A 24370-nucleotide genomic window follows, 5' to 3' on the forward strand; every position below is an offset into this window, starting at 1 on the left:
CTGGCCGGGGTTTTATATAGTTGAGTGTTCGTCGCTGGAGAACATCAGTTAAGTTGTCCAGAAGAGGGCAATGGGACAGTGACAAGACAAATTTGTTAGTAATATGAAAGCAAAGAATGTGGCCATGCATGAAGTGTTATCCGTAGCGCGGCGCATCGGGGACGCTGGCGGCCAAGGCGCCGGGCGGTGGCAGTGATTGATTTGGCCAGCAGCGTGCTACGGCGTAATGGCTCCAGCGGCATTAGGAAGGAACATATTTTAGGCCTAAGGGGCGCATATCAGTAGGGCAGTGATTACAGGAACATAAACAGAGGTGCTCCTAAGGTCTCTGTCTGATGGAACAATAAACTAATAGCGGTGTCGCCGGCCCCCCGTGGAAACCGGGGGGCTTCTGCGAGGAGTAACCGGAGAGTTTAAAGAGGCGGGAGCGGGGGGCTATTTTTTATTCCGAGGATGATGGGCCGCAACTGATGTCATTACGAACCTTAAATCAACTTTCTGCTTGCTTGAACATGGTCACCTGGGTACCAAGGTACAAGGACAGGAAAAGGTTGAAGAGCCTGGCCTGTCTTTGAGCCAGCCGCTCCCCGCAGCGCTGAAATTGAGTTGAGCGGCCGGTGATCAATCAAGTGTCCCCAACAACATACATTTTTTAAAGCCGCGTCGGTATCTCCAACCTTTAATGAGCGGGTAGAGTTGTTGTGAAAAATGGAAAAAGGAGAGATAAACCAATACCGTGTTTTTAAAAAATGGACTGACCGAGGTGGAGAAGAAAGAAAACGCGGAGTGACATTCGTCTGGCTTCGCTGTCTTGTCGACCAAAATAATTAAACGCTTCTTTGTGCTTTGCCTCAATCAAATTCAAAAGTGTTTTGCACTTTAAATCGCGGCACGGTTTGATGACTGTTTTCTGATTGCGGTAATATGTAAATATGTCCATTTTCAAACCTCTTAACAAGGCGACCGTTAACTGTTGGAGATGACAGGTGCCATTTTGGCAAAGACACGGGTGGGAAAGAGAAACTGAGGAAGGGATAGAAACCCGAAGAGAGAGAGAGACATAGTGAGAGAGAGAGAGAGAGAGAGAGAGATAGCGAGCACAGAGAGGGAAACGACTTTGTCGCACTCTGTTACCCCCCTCATCAGACGGGTCCATCCAGCGGTTTCGTCTCAGTAAATAGTGGTGTCGGGGTCACAGGGACTGCTGGGTAATTGAGAGAGAGCGGGCCGCCCTGTCAAGCACACTGTCTAAAAATACATCGCACACTGTCAGTGGGCAGCGAGCAGGGAAAATGATTGTTCTAACACTGTAGCACAGGACACTCAGTCCAACGGTGACCTTCTCCAAACCCGGACAAAACTAGCACCAAGACCGCCCTGTCCGAGGGCCGAAAACCCCGCGCCGCGCACCCCACCCAGGAACGACCGTGCCCCGCGTCCGCTTAAAAAAAATTAATGGCTGCCCGTTAATTACGCCGCATATGGAAAACCGGGCCAAAACACAAAGGGAGAAAAAGGCAGAGCGTGTTTTATATTGAAATAAGGGAAGATGCTCCTTGGAACGTGGAAAGGTTATTGATTTGTCCTGCAATAATTTCCTTCTCTTTGATATGCAAACGATCCAGTGTGAATTTACAGCAATCCAATCAGACTCATTTCACACTTCTTAGCCACTGCAACTCTCCCGAGTCCCCCGCCTCATTAGACCAATGTTCTCTATTACCAGCATAATTAAAATCTTTAGTAGCTTATCAAATTAAAAATATTTTTGCTGATCGTATTGAGATCTTCACCTCTCAGTTATTTGCCACAACAGGAATAAATTAAGACTAAGCATTTTGCACAATGCGTGAGGATCTGCTGCTTGAAAGGGCCACTTCTGGTATCTATAGAGGGCGATTAAAAAGAGAAATCCAGAGAATATAAACCGAGAGATAAGCGTGTGCAAATCATCTTTCATTTGCCACTGCTCATTTTGAAAATGGATTTAATTAATTGTAATGTTAAATGAGTGGTCTTGCCTACACTGCCCTGTCTCTGGCTTAATTCAGTACACATGCACAAAAGCACCTATCTATATTAATAATTATATTATATATTATAAATATATGAAATGTTTTTTTTCCGTTTTTTTTTTTTTTTTTTTTTTCATTTTGAAGAATTCTTTAAAATTGACTATATTTCAATAATATTTCCATAATTCTTTAATAATAAATATCCAGCAAATTTAGTCATGTTCTGAATACCAGTATGAACTGCGGGTATTTCGTTTTGATAATCTTGTTTTTCCCACACATGATGTATATGTAGTATTTTTCCCCCACAGTTTCTCAGTAGCTGAATAGCATGCATGTATAGTATGTGGCAACATGCACATATACATTGTGTGTAAACAATGGCTCAGTTCTCTCAGACTGGGAAGCTGGCAGTGTACAAACACAGCATTATCCCTCCTGATCCTCAATCTAGCCCAGGGTGTTGGTATCACTGTCAGTCAGACGCAGGGAGACTACGCATCATGCATGTGCAAGAACCGAGGAGATGCTCCTCTTTTCAAGCGTTTTTTTTTTTTTTTTTTTTCAAAGGGATGTGAGAACGGCAATGTGCTTGACTTGTTAAATGAGGTTTAGGTCTTGTGTGTCAATTGGAGGCGGCGCACAGCTTTAAGTATTTTGCACATTAATGTGCTTTTCAGAGACTTCCCCCAGGGTCCTGTTTTTTGTGATGTTTTCGCGACGGCGCTATTGTAAACTTTCTTTCTTCCCTGCTCCCTTTTCTTCTTGTTAAAGGAATAATAGTGATTTATTCAGATTTCATGCCTTGTCTGCATGTTAATTATTTACCATGGGCATGAAATGTATGTGAATGCCAGGGATTTGTGTATACAAACAAGCCTCGCATCGCAGTGGGGGGAGGGAGAGGGGGAAAAAAAGCAAGTGTTCCCGGCACATTACCCCTTAGTAGAAAATGTTCTAATTAATACTTGGCTTTGTTTACAGACTCGTTGATTTAATTACGTTACGAGGAGAGCAGGATTAGCTGTTAATTGATTTAATTATCCAATTTGTTTGTTTCAGGCATGATTCCAGCGGAACTTCAGCAGCTGTGGAAGGAGGTGACGAACGCTCCCGTAAAGGAGGAGAACAGCGGCAACAGCCACGGCAGCCTGGACCTGTCTTCGCCCTCCGCCCCGAAAAACCCGCACCTCAACCACCACGCGTCCACCAACGGCCAGTACATGGGCCCGTCGCTGAAGAGAGAGATGTGAGTCCCGCTAGGAGCAAGGCGCCGGGCGCCATTTTGAAATGGCCGCAGTCTTCTGACGCACAAGTAGGCTTGCAGGAGGAGCACCTGAAAAATTCTAAAAGTGTGACTTGCTTGAGACTTCACGCACACTTGCGCAAAGAAGAATGTTAACGAATATTAAAAAGGCGTTCTTTATTGCAAAGGCATATCTACTGATGTAATGTTAAAAAACCGACCGGTTTTGACGCGGCCGTCAAGTTAATCAAACTGTAGTACCTTGCGTTACCGTAGCTACTTGGAGTTTACCCAGAACCTTCTTGAGCACTCTACCTTTCCTCTTATTGGGTCACACAGGTAGGCTTGGTTGGCTTGTGTGTGGAAATACCATAATATGCTCACAGCTTTATTGTGTGTTATCGTCCTGGAGACGTGTTGAGGTGAGGTTGTACTCATACCGTATAATACTGGAAGCTCAGAGATCAGGAGATGGCAGTCATGCTGAGGCCCAGTGCCAAAATACGCCTTTCTTTCCACCGTTTAAGCAGTCTGACAAGCGCGTTCGTCCACTAGGAAGACGCATTTCACGCATGTCATTACAGCAATCTCTGACCTATTTTACACGAGAAGCACAACGCCTTTGAGGAAAATCTAGTGGAACACATTAGGTGTGACATTCTCCTCACTGTCATCTTTGACTAAAGAGAACAAGAGGCCTTCATATTCCTATTAAAAATGGCAATTTCTCAAAGGTATCGCGCTGATGGACACTTACCCATAGGGCTTTGCCCCACTGATGAATATTAATTCATAGTTTGTAAGTACCTTACTATTTTCATTAAGACATAGGGGTTTTCTTTGTCGCTGTATTCCGCGGAGAGTTTAAACAAAACACCTGGGAACGAGGGAATAATTTTAGAGAAGGTTGCAGTAATGGAAATCAGATCCCCACACTATTAATTAGGGGGTCGGAGTGTTATTATTTCAGTTGTGGTTATGAAACTGCGGCTGTGACTTTGGCACCAGTTTGTTAAATAAAATTCAAATTACCTAAAGTCTATTGAAGAACACAAAAATGCACATACCATAAAATTTGCCTTCTAAATAACATTGGTTTTGAATATTATGCAGAAATGTCACGGTTTAAGACATGAAAATGAAGAAAATGCCAGTTTAGGTTTGTACTGTCCATAGGTCTGTATTCAGAGCAGACCTTTTAAATTTATTTTATTATAGTCTTCTGGCTTATAGGGATATCGCTTATATCATGATTCCATAATTTTGGTAGTTGATGCCAATACCAGTGAAATTCCACGATTCTTTATACCTTCAATACCCTGGTTAAAAACATAATAACATAATCCCCATGCACTTCAGCATGAACTTCTTTCTGCAAATGCTATGTATAAACATTTTACAACAACAACAACAACAACAACAAAAGACTAGAACGGTGTTCTTGGCTGTTAAGCCTCCTATTGATAGGCATATCAGGCTAGTAGCCTATGATGTAGCTAGCCAATCACAATCGCATAAAATTGATTTTAATGTTACTTTCGCTCAATCGAAACTTAAACGGGAATGTTTTGGATTTTGTTCAGCAGCTCTGACAGCAATATATCACACTCTCAATAAACAGCTATGAAGTGTTGACAAATGTGCTCTCTTGAAAAATTGTTCAGGAACTTGTTCTTTTAAGGAGGAAGTGAATTTAACATATAACAGTTTTGTTTTTGTTCTTCCTTTTTTACATCAAAGCGTGATCTCAGAACTGCAGATAAGAATCCCGGAGGCAAAATTAAGTCACTTCATAGCTAGCATCTGACTAGTGTTTCCAGTGATCAAAACCTGTGTGCAATTATTAAGGCAATGTGAATGGAAACACATTTAGCCCTCTGAAGCGTCAGGCGGTGGAGGTAAAGACAGGCTCACAGCCCATGCGCTTGTCATCTTCGAGACGTAGCATTCATGGGAGAACCTGAGCTGACTCTGTGCTGACAAACAGGCTAACAAGACGCTTAAAGACCCGCTCCTTCTTAATATGTCTGCCGGTGCTTCATGGGCTTATGTGAACGGAGAAGGCAGCCATGACACATGAAGGCAGGTGAAAAGCACACTGTAAGAGCCTAACGGTTTGCCCTGACACACCACAGTCTTGCGGAACGCGTCTCTCTCCCCCCTGCTGTCCGCTCGTACGCAGCTGTGAACTCTGGGAAGCCCGCGGGCCCTGCGTCTACACCCTTGTTCGTTTGGCCAGAGGATGCTAGCGACGGCTCCCTCCCAGATCCTGTTGCCTTTTCCTGTTTACCTTGAGGTTCTGTTTCAGCTTGCCGCATACACAGCTCTGCAGGGCACCAGGCCCTTGGTTTGCCCATCCATGCTCTGTGATAAAAACACAGCTTTCTACTGTATGGTGGTGGGTCACAAAGTGCATTAGTTAATCTAAACTGCACTTATACAATGTGAGGTTCCTCAAAACATAAACACACATTCCCATAAACATTAAATTCCATGTAACAAGCAGTGCAAACAACATGTTTTGACATGGCTTCTTTGAGCCATGAGCTTTAAGAGGCTGTTATTGGCATCCCCAGCCCATCGTATATCTACATACAGTATGTGAAAGAATGAATTACATTACATTTTATTGATTATTAGTTCATCCAAAGTGATGTACAGAGAAGTGCGCATCATGGTCAATAGAAAAAACTACAGAACAGGTTGGATGAGCTATCATTTGCAAAGAACCAGTTGTACAGCCAGGAACATTATTTCCAGTACACATGGCAAACAGGCCAAGTCAGTAAGCCATGCAAATACAATATAGACACAAATACAACTGCAGCAGTCCTAGATCAGACTACAAAGTACAAAAAGGGGCTAAAATAAGAAGGTGAAACAAGCAGCAATAGATCAGAGTACTCCCACAGAGGAGTCTAGGTACAGTGTGAAGAGATGAGTCTTGAGACTGCGGTGGAAAATGTGCCAATGGAAAGATAGATCCACAGAGCCCTTGTGAAGGCAGTCAGCAGGGGCCCTCTCTCCCTCTCTCCCTGGCTCTCTCCAGTGGTGTAGTGGGGATTAAAGGGGACATCAGCGGCAGTTTAACACATGCTCACACGAAGAAAGCAATCCTCGACTGAGCATTCGCTAAGAATCGCAGATTTGTCAGAACACAAGCAGGTGATTATTTTCAGTTTACCGCGTGGAGTAAAATCATGACAGATATTATAAAGTGAGCAAAAAGAAGTGCTCAGAGGTAGAATTAGGATTATATTAAATAAAGAAGTTACCAATTTTACATTCCGGGATGCTAATTCAGATTCATATTACCAATAATCCTCGCCCCTGTGTATTTTCATGCAGCTCAATTACATAAATATCATAAGAAAAATTTGACTCTTTTGATGATGCTCACTCAATTCTCGAGCCAAATCCCTTATATTATTATTATTAAATTGTACAAAATGTGATTATTTCACGCGAAAGGACGAGAAACGTCTTTGTTAAAATCCTGGGATTTGAATAATTAGGTTTTCGATAATGGCGTCTGCAGTGTATAAATAGAAAACATCTCTTGGTTTTCCAGCGCTGAGCGTAATGAACTTTTAATTGATGCGGTTTGGAAGTCCTTTTGTCATGCCACAGAAACAACCCAGGCTCTGCTGACGGGCCTGTTCTCCCCCGGTCGCAGATTCATTTACATCCAGGCTAAGTACCGTGTAGTTAGTTTCATGTGTCATATAAAATCTGCCCGGCCACTACGACGCCTGCAACTAAAACCTTAAGTGCATCTACAGGCATCGTTCAGAGTTCCACTTCCGTCTTAAGGAAGGAGGAGAAATTCAATCACGCCAGACACTCGGAGACAACGGGCAGGCCCGCTTTTAACAGGTTCAAAGATCCTCCGCTTCCCGTTTCCCTCTAAAGACCCCAAATACGACAGAAAGCCCTCCCCGTCAATCTGTCGGCCAAAACGCGAACGCAGACAGAGAGTGTGGGTGGGTGGGATGAAGAAGCCAGCTACAAATGAACCTGCTCACTGGTTTCAGCGTTTTTGTTTGTTTAAATTAAATACCACAGATCTTTATCTGACATCAATTCCCATCTCTGCGCTACTTATATGGTAAGCGAGGGAATCCTCACAAGCATCTGTCCCAGTTCCTTTCTCCGGCATCCGTCAGCAACCACACAGCTCTGGGCTTTGAGCTCGGCAATCTGCTCCACGGATAAATAATCAGATCTGGCACCGCGCTCCTTCTTTCCCCTTTAATTTGTCTTACACTTGGAAAATGATAATTAAATCATTGAAGTAAACCTTGGAGGAGCGGGGGGAAGAGAAAGGCCCTTTTCAGATGCGGGCCCGCGGAGGGAAGGGAGATATCCGTAACCCAAACGAGGAAAACGTGGGAGCCATCACTCCAGGCCGCGGTCTGATTAAAGCTTGGCTCACGTCCCATCGCTGTGGTGCTGTTCAGCATCCAGTAGGAGGGCGGTTCACTGCGCACTGCAACCTGTCCCTGTTGTGACCACAAGCCCATACTGGAAGCAAACGGCGTGGGTTTTCTTTGGGTGGCTTGCTTATATTTAATGACTTAAAAAAACGGAAATAATTATTTGAGGATTCTTTTAATCTAAACTGCACAATGTAAGGTTTGTGAACACATAAACGTGAAATGATATACACCTTTTTGCGACTTGGGCTTCTCTGTGCCGTGTCCTCCAAACATAAACTAAGAGGGCGTCAGTTATTGGCACCCCCAGCCTATCACATATCTACATACAGTACTGCACGTGAAAGAACGAGTGTGCTAACGGAATGCCCTTATGAAGGCAGTCTGCAGAGGGCAATTCACTGTACAATTCACCACTTTAGCTGCCAACCTGTCCATGCTATCGGGGAATTCAGTAACCGCAAGCCCATACCTGAAGCTAATGGGGTGGTTTTAAGCTTTTCCATCAGTTGGCTTGCTTATATTTATCAACTTAAAAAATGTGGGATTTCATCGTTTAAGGAGAGCTGCAGTACATACAGAAAACACGTCACAGTTTTTTTTTTATTATTATGTTTTTTTAAATGGCTGTTTTTTTTTGTTTGTTTCTTTTTGGTCCAAATTCCGCCTAGGTGGGCCGGGTTCTGTAAGTGCCGCAGACGACGCAGTTTCCCACGTTGCTGTAACAGGATCGTTAGAGCTCTCTCCCCCGGGCTGCCTGACAATAATAGCATCTTGACAGACCTGTCGAGATACAAATTTAACTCTGAAAAACCTTCTTTTTTTTTTTTTTTTTTTTCAGCGACTGAATGAGAATGAGGTCAGGACGAGTAGAGAGCAGAAATCCAGTGCAGCTCTCCTCTTACACTAATGTAGATCATCGGCTGTAAATTCTGTCACTTACCGCTGTTTTAGAAGGGCTGCTTCCTCCTGCGGTCCTGCCGAGACTCGCGCTCCGAGATTCCCAACGCACCCGGCAATCCAATATCTTATTAATACACAATTAACCAACAAGCCTCCTCGGAAGGAATTAAAAGGGATCTCTTTAAATTAAAAAGCAGCACACTCTTCACCAGTTGGGACGTTTGCTTGTTAAAAACTCGTTATAATAGATCTTCCCCATCTATTTATTAGCTGTATCAAAACAGAGGTCTTAATGTGTATGCATAATTCATAATTGAATTTAAAAAAAATATATTTCTGTCTTTAGAAAAAAACTGTGTTAACCACATTCATGAATGCTTCACTGCCTCCTAATTGCAATGCAATTATCACTTGTTATGAACAATGCGAACTCTTAAGCAAGTAATTATAATACAAGAGAACCTATGACGACCCTTAAATTGTAACACTCGAGGTACAGCTTTGCTTACATCTCGGAAATGAGATTTTAATCGGAACACAGCTCGTATTTAATCCCGGTGAATAGGCACATCAAAATAAATGTGATTTATTTTTTATTTTTTTCCTTTTTTTAATTTGAGGCGTTTTCACACGTGCGATGTTTATGCATCACATCTGTCACATCTGGCTACTTAAATTACTGGTTCCTAAATGGCGTGCGGGATCTCGTTTTAACAATCAGCTTTAGACGAAATGTATAAATGAATGTACAAATGAGGAGACCTTGGTCCAAATTCATCTCTAATGGCAGTGGCTGGGGATTTTCTTATAATGAAAAATTTGTGCTCCCATCCTCCTCCTCTCTCTGTCTATCTCTCGCTCTCACACACACTCACACTCTCTCTCTGTCTCTGTCTCTCTCTCCCTCTCTCCATCTCTCCTTCTCTCCCCTCACCCTCCCTCCCTCCCCCTCTCTCTCTCTCTCTCACCCTCTCTCACCCTCCCTCTCTGTCTCTCTCTCCCTCCCTCCCTCTCTCTCTCTCTCTCTCCCTCCCTCCCTCTCTCTCTCTCTCCCCCTCTCTCCCTCCCTCTCTCTCTCCCTCTCTCTCTCTCCCTCTCTCTCACCCTCTCTCACCCTCCCTCTCTCTCACTCTCTCTCTCCCCCTCCCTCCCTCTCCCTCTCTCTCTCCCCCTCCCTCCCTCCCTCTCCCTCTCTCTCTCTCCCTCCCTCCCTCCCTCTCCCTCTCTCTCTCTCTCTCTCTCTCTCTCTCTCTCTCTCTCCCCCCTCTCGTGCGTGGCGGTGGTGGTGAGGTTGAGAGCGATCAGAAGCACAGGTGGTGGTGATATAGGACAGTCCCCCAGGCTCTTGTAGCTGAGAGTAATGCAGCTTGTTCAGTGTCTGTGTCCATATGGCGGGCTGTAGGCCTCGCACACACCGGGCCTCACGTGTGGCGAAGCGGTGTGAATCCTGCGCTTAGCTCCACCAATCAGGGCTGGCTATAGCGTGGGGCAGCCTGTAGCCTAGTGGTACCCAGAAGGATAAAGGTGGTTCAAGCAACTGTAAGTCGCTTTGAATAAAAGCGTCAGCTAAATAACAAATTATTTTATTATTATTATTTATTATTATTTAAGCTGAATTGGGGCAAGGAATGCCAAGGAAAACACAATTATTTATTTATTTTAAATGTTTGTGGGTGAATCTCAACAGATAAAACATGTTTGGTAACCGATGCAGTTTTTGCATCACTATGCAGAAGCGAGATTAGTGAGTGAATGAATTGTTAATTGACGGAAATGTTGTCAGCGTTAGGTGGGGGTCTGTCAGATGGATTAAAGAGCTTTCTGTTGAGGAGGGAACAGCTCTACCCTGAAGGTGCATTGTGGGACACGGCTATGAAGGCCTAAGCCCTTACGCAGTGGTGCTGTTCACAGCTGGACTTACCCGCTCATCTCCCGTTCAAAAGGTAGCCAGTAACAAGTGTGGTTTCACTGCCAAGGTTCCCAATGAGGTCTTAATCCCCCCACGTGCTTTGCAAGTGCTGTGATTTGAGGAGTGCTGCTGTCACTGGAGTAGGGAACTACTGTCTATAAGCCCAGCTGACACACCGATTTGGATTGGTATGTAGGGAGGGAGTTATGTGTTGGTTTGTATTGGTATGGAGTAATGTGCTGGTTTGTATTGGTATGTTGGGAGGGAGTAATGTGCTGGTTTGTATTGGTATGTTGGGAGGGAGTAATGTGCTGGTTTGTATTGGTATGTATGGAGGGAGTAATGTGTTGGTTTGTGTTTGCCCCCTCAGCTCCACGCTGGATGACCACCCCCACCCCCACCCTCACCCGCACCCGCACCCCCACTCCCACCCCCACCACAGTCACCCGCTCTACGGACATGGGGTGTGCAAGTGGCCCGGGTGCGAGGCTGTGTTTGACGACTTTCAATCATTCCTCAAGTAAGTAGCCATTCTCCTTCTGCTGCGGTGTATGCTAACAGTATGGGGAATGTGTGTGCTCTATGGCAGCCAGCTACACCCAGTACCCTCTCAAATACCCTGCTGAAACTCACTACAAATCTGTGAGAGAAAGCTACTGTATTAATTCTTGCCCCCCCTGTTCCTGGTGTGGGTGATAAAGGTTCGCAGTTTGTGGTCATTTGGGTACGAACATGTTGATGTAAATACATTTGGTGAAAGGAACAGGTCTCTCAGCCCATTTGGGTTCATGGTGTTACCTGCTGTGTAAAGAGGACAAATAATAATGCATTTGTGTCAAGGTTCAGGTGTACTGTAGCTCTGTTTTCACTGTTGTGGGTGTGGGTAGATATTTTTGCAATCAGTTTTATCTGTTAAATGGTGAACACAATATGTGGAATTATCTCGCTCCTTTCCACACCTAGCATGCTTGAATGGAGTTTGGTTGGCTCATGTAGTCCAGGGTCATGTATGCTGCCAGACATTCAGCATAAACACAACAGACACACAGCCGTTTGCTAACACGGTACACTGTACCCATACCTGAAGGTGGCCAATAACATTCCTTGTTTTGCCACTGCAATTTATGATGATGCGTGCAGGTGTACAGTTTTCCTGTTATTGCCTCTGTGTTGCTATATAGATTGATATCAGCTTTCTGTTGGTACACAATTCGTTATTATCTTCCCCCTCTCTGTCTGTTGATATACAGGTTGTTGTTACCGCTCTGTTTATATGAATGCACTATCTGCTGTTATCGGTCCTGTGTGCATACGCATCTGGTTGTTATGTCCCTCTCTTTGCACATACACATTTGGCCACTATCTCCGCATCTCTGTGCACACACACACGTTATTATTATTCCTCTCTCGGTGATGGTCCACTGTTTGTTATCCCCCTCACAGTTTATCTCGGTGCTTATACAGTTTGTTATCATCTCTCTGTATCTGTACACAGGGTGTTATCTGTGTTTATACACGGTTAGATGTTGTTGCCCTCTCTCTATGTTCCTACATGGCCTGTTGGTGTTACCCTCCCACTTTGTGAGTTCGTAGTTTGTTGTTAGCCCTCTGTGTTGGTACAGGTAGACAGTTTGCAGTTATATCACTCTTTGTTCTCAGTACACAGTTCATTGTTATCTCTCCTCCTCTGTGTTGGTATGTTATCTCACTTTCTCAGTTGCTAATTAGTTGGCATCCCCCTCTCTCTGTTTCTGTATACAGTTTGCTATTGGCCCATTCTCTCTGTGTTGGTACAATTTGTTGTTACCTTCGCGCACTGACTTAGTGCATAGTTTGTTTTATCCTTTCTGTCTTGCTAGTTATCTTCTCTGTGTTGATAGTTTGTTTTTGTCCCCTCAGTTTGGTGTTATCCTCTCTCTCTCTGTTGGTACTCAGTTTGTTGTTACCCCCTCTCACTGTGTGGCTACACAGTGTATTCTTATCCACTCTATTTTTCTACACATTATGTTGTTATCCCCCTATGTTGCTACACGGTGTGGTGTTATCCCCCTATGTGGCCACACGGTGTGTTGTTATCCCCCTATGTTGCTACACGGTGTGTTGTTACCCCCCTATGTTGCTACACGGTGTGTTGTTACCCCCCTATGCGGCTACACGGTGTGTTGTTACCCCCCTGTGTTGCTACACAGTGTGTTGTTACCCCCCTATGCGGCTACACGGTGTGTTGTTATCCCCCTATGCGGCTACACGGTGTGTTGTTACCCCCCTATGCGGCTACACGGTGTGTTGTTACCCCTTATGTCGCTACACGGTGTGTTGTTACCCCCCAGTGTTACTACACAGTATGTTGTTACCACCCTATGTTGCTACACGGTGTGTTGTTACCCCCCTATGTTGCTACACGGTGTGTTGTTACCCCCCTATGTTGTTACACGGTGTGTTGTTACCCCCCTATGCGGCTACACGGTGTGTTGTTACCCCCCTGTGTTGCTACACGGTGTGTTGTTACCCCCCTATGCGGCTACACGGTGTGTTGTTATCCCCCTATGCGGCTACACGGTGTGTTGTTACCCCCCTATGCGGCTACACGGTGTGTTGTTACCCCCCTATGTTGCTACACGGTGTGTTGTTACCCCCCTATGCGGCTACACGGTGTGTTGTTATCCTGTCTCAGGGTGCTGTGGTGCAGTTGCCACCCAGCACCGCAGGGCCCTCTAATTCCTGCGATAAGCCCTGTACCCATGGTAACTGGGGCTGTCTTTCCCAAACAAACAGCCGGCGGATGTTTATCTGTGCCAGCAGACACTCTGGGCGCTCTGTGTGTTTGTCCTTGTCTCTGGGCGGGGAGAGGTGCACCTCTGTGCTCACCCCAGGCCGTCGCTTTTTCCCCATCACTCCCTATTCCTCACTGTCTCGCTTTCTCATTCTCTCGCTTGGCCACTCTGGTTACTGCTGCTCAGAGGTCATTGGTCTGACCAGGTTTCCACTCGCCAGAACACTGACACATATCCCGCCTTTCCAGCCAGGTGCTCAGTTTCTCCAGTCGAACCAAGCGTGTTTATTTGTTCATAAGCTAGAACATTTTTTTACTTGTTTCTGAATCAGGTAATTGTTTACCTGTTTAAACAAGCCATTTTTACTTGTTTCTTTTGTCAGAAACAAGTCCTTGTTTCTTTGTTTCTCTGTGAAACCCAGCTCCTTGTTTACTTGTTTCGAAGCCAAAACTAGGTCCTCTCCTTATTTGTTTCCTGGTTGGAACCAGGTGCTTGTTTACTGCTTTCATTTTCTCATTACTTGTCTCTGTGATGAATGCAGGTGTCCCGTGTATTCAGTGTGACCCAGCACAGAGCACCCTCATTGCAGCAGATGAGGAAAACATCTGAGATGTGGCAGCAGATCAATGCTTCTCCCTCACCGCGGATTAGCTGCACTTTAAACAATATATGACATTATTACATTATTCAAGGATGAAACTAAAACAAGCAGTCAAAGTTCACAAGCTGCTTACAAAACACAAACTACAGCTGCGCTCTGGACACTTTAAAGTTTTCCTGCTTTTACTCTACAAAATATGTTTTTAACTTATCTGATCCTGCAACCAATTGTACATTTTTTGCCTTTTCGTAAAATGTTAGAAGCGTTATAAACACGAGAGAGTACTTTTGAGATAATAATGTAAGCTATCCTTGACTCAAGTTTACCTGAAACAATACACAAAATTAGTGGCTTGTGTAAGGTAAAAGCCAACGATCCGTTCAAGGTTGCTTTGTCACCCTCTGATTTAAACAAAACTTTTCACTAAACCAAGACTTTTCTTTCTTTTGTGTTACTTTTCATCAGCACAACTGCCAGACCGTGCTCTGCTGCCATTTATTAAGTTTATATTGCTTTAACATTTGTTTATGAAACTGAAAGGAATTAAAATTTGAGCGCGCTGTAAAGTTCTCTTTAAAAATGAGTTACTAAGTGCACTCTGCCTTGTTTTTACAAGTGTTTTTATCATGGCAACATCTTGTTTACTTAAGTTGCCTGCCTAAACTGCTTGGAACATGTTAAGAAAACATTTGGACAGAGACTGCACAAAGCTGCCTTTGTTTTCGGCCGAGTGGGAGAGTGAGCAGCACACCAAGGTGTTAACTCTCAAACCCTTAAGCACTTCCACATGAAATTCCACATGAAATGACCCATATCTGCGGTTTCAAGAAAAACACAAATAACAATATCAAATCAGCAAAAAATTGAGAAATATGCTCATCTTCCCTTGAATGCCAATAAAATACATGGAATTGCTACAGCGGATTAATATGTTTATGAAAAGTAGGAGGCAACAGACAGTTTGTTTAGTCAGCGGTAGGCTGTTATACCATACAGAGAAAGGTGAGGAGGATTCTAACGTCAACCAGATTTTGGTTCTGAATGCCAACAGTAACAACTAACACAGGACTGAAATGTTGTTTTAAACTGTGCATATTTATTTTATTTTTTAAAGAAAACATTACATACCTAGTTGCACTATCTTGATAAACAAAAGAGCCAAATCCTATTCCTGTTTTTGATTCGGCCCTGAGAGGGTGGGGTCCAGTACAGAGAACAGCTTGCTCTTTTTTTACGAGGTTCAAGACCCCTTCCTTCGTGACCTTTGAAAGGTCAAACCCCGCCTAAATACTGCACTGCCCCCTAGTGCTGTGTGCACTGTCTGCAGTGTTTCCCACATGTCAGACATAACTAAATAGCCACTTGTTTGAAATGAAAATAAGCTTACAGTGAAAGACGTACAGTACTGTGTGGGGGTTTGTGTATGAGTGTGTGTGCCTGTGTGCTAAATTCCCATTGCTATTGAAAGTGTATTAATTGTGGCTTGTCTCTTGAAAGAGCTGTCAGTAATAGAAGTCATCTCATTAGAAATGGTTGATAATGGGATTGGGTTGTGTGGGGAGAGTGAGTAAGATTTAAGTATCCTCAAAACAAAAGGGAAATATCCTGGTGATAAAAGTGGCAGGGTGCTGGAAGATTCAAAGATGGAGAACTGTTAGATGGAAACCAGTGCTTGTGTTTTATGGTCACTGTATAATGCAAGCTTTCAATGTAAAAGATCAGTTTCATTTTACAGTTGCGTTCTAGTGAGAGCTAATTTATACAGACTACCACATTGTCTGTGTGTGTTAATAAGGAAAATCAGTTGCACGAGTTGTATTAAATGTATAAAGAAATGGCTAAGGAGCAGTTATGCAAGTATGGCCGAAATATTGGTAGCATTTGTAGTGTAATATCGGAATGTGCATATGTTTATTTATGTGTGGTCACACACACACAGACACACATCCATACAATGGAGACATCTCAGAAAAGGAGTACATTTTGAGCTGACGAGATGTATAAAACGGCGGATGATTGATGTCATTTTGTGTAGCTGACATATTTGTTCACGAACACAACCTCGCTTTGCTGAGAACAGTAAATACTGAAGCCCATCTGAAGTTTGCACAGCAAATCAACTGCACAGACAAATATATTACAGGGTCAGTGTCTGCCAGCGTGTCCTGTGTGTGTCTTTAAATGCATAAAGGGAAGGGTTGCTAAATGATATGTAAAAAGCTGACTGTTTAAGAAATGTCTATTTAACTTGTTTTATTGTGGCAATTTAAATTAGTGACTGTCATTGTGCCAGAAAGCTTTTAAAATCTGCTTCATCCCAAGTCCAAAAAGTGACACATGCCAACATTCATAGTCTCTCCGGATGTCAATTCCGCGTATTCCCGAGCCCCTCTTGTCCAGACACTCTTTCGCAGGGGCTGCATTAGAGGCCATTTGAATATTTCATTTCCTATTAATTATGCACTGTGACTCTCCGTGTCATTATGGAAAAAAGTCTAATGCAACAAAGGATGAAAAGGAGCGGTGCTCATCGCTCCCAGCCGGAGGAATTCCAACGCTCCTCACGTAGGGCTCTCCTCATTGGGAATGCAGCCCGTGCCAGTTTAATGGAAGTTGAGACATCTTTACCTTTTCCGTTTTTTTTTTTTTTTCTTCTATTTTTATTAATACGATATTTCGTGAGGGGTGCTGAGATGTTTACTAGATTTTATTTTTTAATTTTTTAATTTTTATTTTTTGCCCTTCGGTAATTAGACTGTGTATTCATTCCTAAGCAGGTAAATTCCATGTCCGGAATATTCTCCATAGATTAAAAGGTTTTTAGTTTTTTTTGCCCCACTCGATGGACTTTCATTAATGTAGCGGTAGCTGTATTTATTCGCATTATTTTTTCTAAATATGATTTATTTAAAAGGAGTGCTGTTTTATGCATTATTTGTTTATTAAAGGAAGACATTGCTGTTGCCATTTGAATAAAATAATTGGCATGTGGATTTCCATCTTTCACAAGCCCCTTTTATGTAAACAGAAACCTTCATGTTAAAAATGAATATCATCAAGACGGATTCCCCCTCCCGACGCACACAGGTCCATTTGGACCAGGCGTGTTTTTTAATGCACAGACGTGTTGTCTGCGTGTTGTCTGCGTGTTAGGCAGTCACAGCGCGGCGGTCGTTAGATTTATTGGCCCATCATATCTCCGTCTTCGCCACCCGGTCTGCCCCGGTCAGGTCCGGCTACCTTTGATTTGCAGTAAATGATAGAAAAAGTGCATTTGCGAAAGAGCACGTCGCACCCTATTCTTCCTCCTTTTCTCTTCCCCCAGTGCCACCACTGCGTGCAGAGCCAAGCCTACTGACAGTGACCTACATGGTCACCGAAGATGTGATATAATTTATGATATATATAATATATTGGATCCATTAGCGAGCATAATGAAGTAGTGAAATGAAAGGGTATTTGTGAAATCAGTTCAAACATCCCTCTCGGATTATGATTAAATGATTAATGAAATGCTCCTGCATAAGCATTTTCAAACAGTAATTCATGCGGAGGCTGATAAAAATCCTCCAATCATATTTCCTTCACTCGTGAACCTTATCTCCACCATTTTATATAAATCATGAAAAAACCCTGTCTGCTGCCGGCAAGCTACTTATTTAGATTAGTTATAAACGTGCAGAAAAAGAGAACATCTTCGTGGTATAAAATAATCATGCATAATTATATTCATAATTCAAGTTTGTGACAGATTCCATCTCTCTTCTTCTTGTTGTCCTTTCGCCTTCCTTCTGGATTCATTTGAGCCCTCTTAATCTTGATGACATAATTAACGCAAAAAAGCTACAAAAATAAGGGGAATCTGCAGACCAAAAAAAAAGATGAGTCCTTTCAGAAGACAGGGGTGATGGGGAAAGCTCCTCATTCACAATGCTCCCTCAATCTGGAATTCCTAAGTCTTTTTTCTTATCTCTGGAAGTTGCTTAAGTTTCAGCAGATCTGGCTACCTCATGAAATATGCATTTCATTCAAAATTATTCAAGATTTTTTTTTTACCATAAAAATATTTCTTTTTACAGAATATGCTAAATCCAGTTATATAAATCCCATTTAACCCTATGGATTAAGCGCACTTTTAGTGCACTACAAGACTTTCTGTATTTACTGTGATGAATACTTAAGTATTTATCAATATGTTTAGACTTAAGCTATGTGTACTGGCAGCCATGACCAAGTATGATCATTAGTACTATAACCATATTTAATTATGTTTGTATGACTGTGTATGTGTATGTATTTTATATATATTTCTTATCTTTTTTCAGGCATCTTAATAACGAGCATGCGTTGGACGACAGGAGTACGGCGCAGTGTCGAGTACAGATGCAGGTCGTTCAGCAGCTAGAACTGCAGGTATCGCCTCCCCCATTTTGTTTTTCAAAAATGTTTGTCGCTCCATTCACTTCACACTTCCTTTGTCTATGGCCCCTCCCCTTCTTGCAGATCTGAACCGGGGTCAGAGATGGAAGGGGGGTGTGGGTGGGTGGCGGTTGAGGAATAAAATTATTTTGTACATTTGTGAGTAACCAGTCATTAAAAATGTGTTATGTATGCATGACAGCTAGGCAAAGATATATGAAGGGCCCGAGGCTAAGTAGAGAAGATAATTACATTTTGAATTTTACTAGGTTTTAAAGTCATTTATGACTTTTAACTGTTTGGCACTAATAATAAAACACTTTTTGAAATAGAGTACTAAGGCAGTAACAGCAGTGGGTGTTCTTAAAAGAAATCAGATGCATGTCTAATGGCTGCATCAGACTTTCTAGGTTCAGCACAATCGCAGACCATGCAATCATCAAGTGTGCTTTTATACACATGAAAATATTGAGCAGCAGAAAAAACTTTTAACTCTGTAGAGATGAGAGAATGTGTGTAGGCTTACTGAGGGGACATGCTTTGTGGAGAGGACCACAGTTTAGGCTTGGTTATTGTTCCTGGAGCATGTATTAATCAAGGGTCAGTGGAGCTGTCAGTTTAACAGATCATTCATGCGCCGTGACTAATCACAATAAAACCGTCGCATCAGTGTTGTGGTCAGGTGAGACTGCTACAGGGGTTTCTAAATTCCTTGTGAAAGCAGAGAACAAACCAATTAAAGCACATCATTTTTCTTTGGGAAAGAAAGCAGGAAAGCTCAAAGCTCTACTTCATCTGTCTATAATTTGAGCTTGCTGTGTTTCTTGTAGAAGTAAAATGGGAAAATAAAGAAAGTCTGGTAATGTGCCACTAAACTTGCTGCCTCCTTAACCCAATAATGAGGTGCATTTTGGGATAGACCAGCAGGAAGCGACAAGTCAGGCCTAAATCCAACGCAGAACCAGCCATAGAAAAATAATGACATTTTGATGAAGTTAAATAGACAGGGGCTTTGGAAAACATGTTGTTGCGTTTTGTTTGCATATGGGAGAAACTGTGTTCTGTTATGTCCTGTGTGTAAGAACGTCTCACAAACAGCGAAGGCAAACACATATTGACACAGGATGTGAATTGGGAGTTTTGCTCATTATTAATGCAAAGCTTCTGTTTATCCCCTATGCAGCTAGCAAAAGACAAAGAACGTCTGCAAGCTATGATGACTCATCTACATGTCAAATCCACTGAGCCCAAACCAGCCCCACAGCCAGTGAGTAGCAGTGCTGTTGTTTCTCTTCGTTTTGTTTGTTCGTTTATGTGTTCATCCATTTATCAAGCTGCGCACGCCACAATACAAATCAGGGCATCTTTCCTGGGGAATAAACTGCACTCTGTGGAGTGGAAGAGAGAAAACACTAACATTGGTTGTTCAGAGGGACATTTCTTTTCATAGTGTAATTATATTTCTGTTTTGCTGTTGGAAAGGCCATTCTTGATTTTTGAGGTAGTGGTCCCTGCTCGCTTGTTTGGGGAAAATCTGAGATCCAGTTGTTGTTTTTTTTAGTTTGTTTGTTGTGTTTTTTTAAACTCTAGACACAAGTACTCTGTACTTTCAAAAATCAACCAATTGATTTGGAACAAAAAATCAGTATTGTGCGCCCAGCAATTCACACTCTCCATCCAGTTCTCTAAGGTACAGCAATGTTTACTGCTCAGCGTCGATATGTTCAAATGAACTGTACAAAACTACATTTGTGCGTCTGGTCGATACAGTCCAGCACAACTTAATAAGAGAACGTGTGAAAATCACTTGTTCCTTTAAAAGTTGTGTATTTACAGGATTTGGATATTAATTTTTCAATTCAATATTTGCAAGTTTAATAATTGCCATGCCATAAAATCAACCAATTTTCATGGCGGGTTTCATGTTGTGTGTGGATGTTTACGCGTTGATATGTGTTGTTAAATTTATGTGTGTGGGTGCGCGCATGTCTGTGTGCGCGTAAGAACGACAAGTCGCCTCCGCTAACAGGTTCCTCCGCTGCCCCACACACCTCTAATCGTCTATTTACAGCCTGACTGAGCTATCGGCAGGCAGTGCCGGGGGACGAGTCAACACAAAGCACCGGGGATATGTAAAGCCACAATGGGGCTCCCTGTCGGAGGCTTGCCTCTGTCACACACCGTGATTGTGTGGATTAGCCGCACGCAGAAGGCCTGACGCGGGAGGCCTAGCGCATTTGTGTATGAAAAGTGGCTTGAGCGGCAGATAGAATCTCCGGCTCTTGGCCTCTCCCGCTCTCGGCAGACCCTGGGATTGGACGCGTCGGTTAGAAGTGACGCTACGCGGGATTGGACGCGCCGGTTAGCTGTGACGCTCGCCCGGGGTCGACGCCGGTTTGGCTGGGATAAATAAGGCGGCGTTCTTTGGCCGAGTAACGGTGTTTGGCGACCGCAGTGCGGGCTGATCAGCTCATCGCTCACACTGAGAGGTTCTGCTGCTTTATTGGACGGAGCATGCTGATACAATCTGGGGAAGTCCGGGCCTGTTCACCAGACACACATCTTCTGTGTTTACACTTGGAGTAGGGTGATGGAGAGAGGCCTAGTTAGTCACTGTGAGCAGTTCTGCGTCTCCAGTGGATCAGTGTACAGTACATAGCATAAATGTTATTTTATTATCACTAATTATAAATGATGTGTAGAAGCACACATTCCCCACATACATACCATATGTATAGTATATGCAGGCTTTCTTAATTGGACATTCAATGAAAATAAAAAACATTTAATTGCTAATGTTAATATTTTAGAGGCGTAAAGCTTTCTAATTGAATGTATTGAAGTGTGAATTGGTAAGATAGGGATTGTACGTGCGGTTAAAGTCTTTGTTGGCTCTTGTTTGTGCGGTCGTTTATGTGCTCTTGTGTGTCAGCGTGGGGGGTGTATGTAGTCTGTGTCACTAAACATTCTCGTCAGAAATCTGACCTTTTGCTTTTCATAATTAAGGGCTGACTTTTGTTTATTTTTCTTTAGCAGCCCGGCGAGTCAAAGTCAGTATAATTAGATCACCAATTACCATTTAATTAATTTCTGTCTGAAGTCTCATTTTGTCTCTTGTGTTGGAGTGAACCCAAACAGTGATGAAAACAAAGAACAGCCTATTACCGGCCTGTCTGCTCCATTGTTGAGGGAGCTCGGTGTTTGTGTCCCACAACTGCAGATGAAACGGCAAACGAAAGAAGCCAGTGCGCAGAAAAATACATTAGCAATGATTCGTTTAGAGGTGTTTATATCTTCAACAAAAATAATGTTCCTGTATTAGGCATTTCATTCATCACTCAAGTCACACTCATTGTGAATACATGTTTTGTCTCTAGAAATAATAACTGTAGATGCTAAATTATACATAAGATAATAATTTAGAATTATACATAATACCTATTGCTTCAAATTATATTATTGTGATTGTGTAAAAGTGAAAAAGTACGTTTTTGTTCATTGTATTTACATATTACACACATACAAACAATCCGTGGTGAAACACAATGCATTGAATTCAAAATGGCGGCCAACCTTTACAGGTAACGCCAGGTCAGGGAGGAATATGCAGGTGGCACTACCTCACCATGTCTTTACTGCACCTGTCTGTCAAGCTGAATATCTTGGCGGTAATGGCCGCTAATAGGGTTGTGGTAATTGGGTGGCCGTGATGGATCTCTGCTGTGTGGGTGCGATGTTAAACACTGTCTGTTCACTTTCACCTGTGTCCCCTCCATCTCCAGCGTCGAGCACGCCATCATCAAAAAAATTAGACATCTGATACCTCCGCAGCAATTGACAGCCTTGACATTTCATTAATTTGTTAGCTCAATCCACAAATGATTGTCAAAGATGAGACGCCTCCTGCCCACTCGCCCTGTTTCGCTCTCCCTTTCCTCGCCGACTGAAGTCATGTTTAATTTGGAAACTGGCCTCCTTCGGCAAATTAGCAATTAGAACAATTTTGCGGGAATATGTATATGTGTCATTAGCTTTCCCGCAAATTAATAGCGGGAGCACGGGTCAGGCTGGAATTTTCCACTTGACTGCGGCTCCTCTTCAGAGAGTTGGCGCTGTTTGGAGCGGCCACAGCTGCTGGAAGCCACGGTATACCTTTGGAGCGCTCTGCTTAATTAGTTTACCTTGTAGCCATTATTACTAATATCCCCCCCCCCCCCCCTCGAAACAAAAAAATTACTCTTTCTGAAAAATATTCCGGAGACATCTTGCGCCGGCCTAGCCTGATGATGGGGTCGTACAGATACAGCGTTTAATCATTAGATCACCTCTATAAGCATCTCCTAATTAGAGTCCTTACAATACAATTTCGTCTTGTAATTAGCCCAGATTGGCCCGCTTCCTCTGTAGCTTATTAGCGGCTGCTCAGCGGTAGGTGTGGATCACGCTGTCGTTTGTCAAGCCTGTTAAAGCGTCAGCGGCCCCTCCACCGTCCCCGGCTGCACAGATTGCATCGAGGGGCTGTCCGAGCGCGGAGGGACGCCAGCGGATCAGACAAAGGAGAATAAATCACCCGGCCGTGATCTGAATCGATAACTTCGGAGCGGCAGCGGCGGGGAAAGGCCAGAGCCGGGGTGTTTATAAACGCCATTGTTTGTAAATGAGGGTCGCGCATACTCCCAGGTGCCGGGGCCGGGGCTAAAAACCAGCAGACCACTGTTACGGAGTCTGTGCCAGGAATTAATCACCACAGCCGCGCTTGTAGGTGCCCCTACTGTAGGTGATAAAAGGCGAAACGTTCTGTTTTCGTGTTGTTTCCCCTCTGCAGCTGAACCTGGTGTCGAACGTGACCCTCTCCAAAACGGCCCCCGAGGCCTCCCCTCAGAGTTTACCTCACACTCCCACCACACCCACCACGCCCCTCACCCCCCTGTCCCAGGGCCCCTCGGTCATTACCCCCAACAACCTGCACAGTGTGGGACCAATCCGCAGACGCTACTCAGAGAAGTACAACATCCCCATCTCCCCAGGTAAGCACAGCATCCCCATCTCCCCAGGACCAATGTTTACTGCTCATTTTTCACCGGTGCTGCTTAACATTACCACCCGTTTCCAGTATTTACCGTTAGGCGCATGAATCACAGGAAACCTCTGCCTTCAAGTATTTTTATAAAATGTTAGTGCATGTGAGTCTCTGTGTGTATATATGTGTATTTTTTTTGCTTTTTGGTTTTACCGTTAGGCACAAGAATCATGGGAAACCTGTCTCATTTTTGTTCTTTAATATTAATGCATGTTCATGTGTGTGTGTATATATGTATATTTCTTTGCCATTTTGGTTCTCACTACAGTATGTTATTTAAAAAAATGAAGTATTTCTGTTCATGTCCACAGACATTGTTCAGAACAAAGAGTTTTACATGAACGCTGAAGTAAGACCCCCCTTTACGTATGCCTCACTAATAAGGCAGGTAAGGATCCCCCATCTCATTCATCCCCAGCTGAAAACGTGTAATGTTTTTAATCTTTCATGCACAGAATAGCATTCTAATCTGCTTGACTGAGTCCATCAGCTGAAATTGGATGTACAGTATATAAATATTGAGCACAGGCACAAACTGCTTATTTTCACATTTTCCTCCCCCTTGTTAAATTTCAAGTACAATTTAGACAAACACTGGAAGATGAACAGTCTGCAAATGAGCGGGGGGTTGTTAGCGGGCCTTTTAAAATGGCCGTATATAACAATTGCTTTTGATTAAGCATTACAATGAATGTGATTATTATGAAATTCATTTCACACAACAGTAGGAATGAACCTGTTCAAAGATGGCCAGTCAATTATCAACAGCCTCCGTAATCTGTGATCTCCTGAATTAATCTGGGCTGGGATAATTACTGGCCTGTAATCTGTGAAATGTTTTTCCTTTTTCCTCATGGAAGGAGGAGGAAAAAAAATGTAAGACGTATTTAAATCTGCATATTTATACAAGGAACCGAGAGAGGTTCGTAAACAAAGTGGGGTGAAATGCGCTGTGGACAAAGGATTCGTGGCTTTATTGTTGAGTTT

At 43.3% G+C, this 24370-nt stretch overlaps 1 protein-coding gene across 4 annotated transcripts in view; it reads left to right on the plus strand.

Moving 5' to 3' along the window:
• foxp1b (forkhead box P1b) overlaps positions 1 to 24370 on the plus strand; it is a 183084-nt gene that overhangs the window by 148339 nt on the left and 10375 nt on the right. For 3 of the 4 annotated variants that reach the window (XM_061218902.1, XM_061218899.1, XM_061218903.1), the window contains exons 10-15: positions 3078 to 3264; positions 10880 to 11029; positions 18210 to 18297; positions 19487 to 19570; positions 23129 to 23330; positions 23695 to 23771. In XM_061218902.1, the coding sequence (XP_061074886.1) occupies positions 3078 to 3264; positions 10880 to 11029; positions 18210 to 18297; positions 19487 to 19570; positions 23129 to 23330; positions 23695 to 23771 (788 nt within the window). Of the gene's footprint in view, positions 1 to 3077; positions 3265 to 10879; positions 11030 to 18209; positions 18298 to 19486; positions 19571 to 23128; positions 23331 to 23673; positions 23772 to 24370 lie in introns of all 4 variants that reach the window. The other variant, XM_061218901.1, reaches the window with a different exon arrangement.

This window comes from Conger conger, chromosome 14, assembly GCF_963514075.1.
Source record: "Conger conger chromosome 14, fConCon1.1, whole genome shotgun sequence".
Lineage (NCBI taxonomy): Eukaryota > Metazoa > Chordata > Actinopteri > Anguilliformes > Congridae > Conger > Conger conger.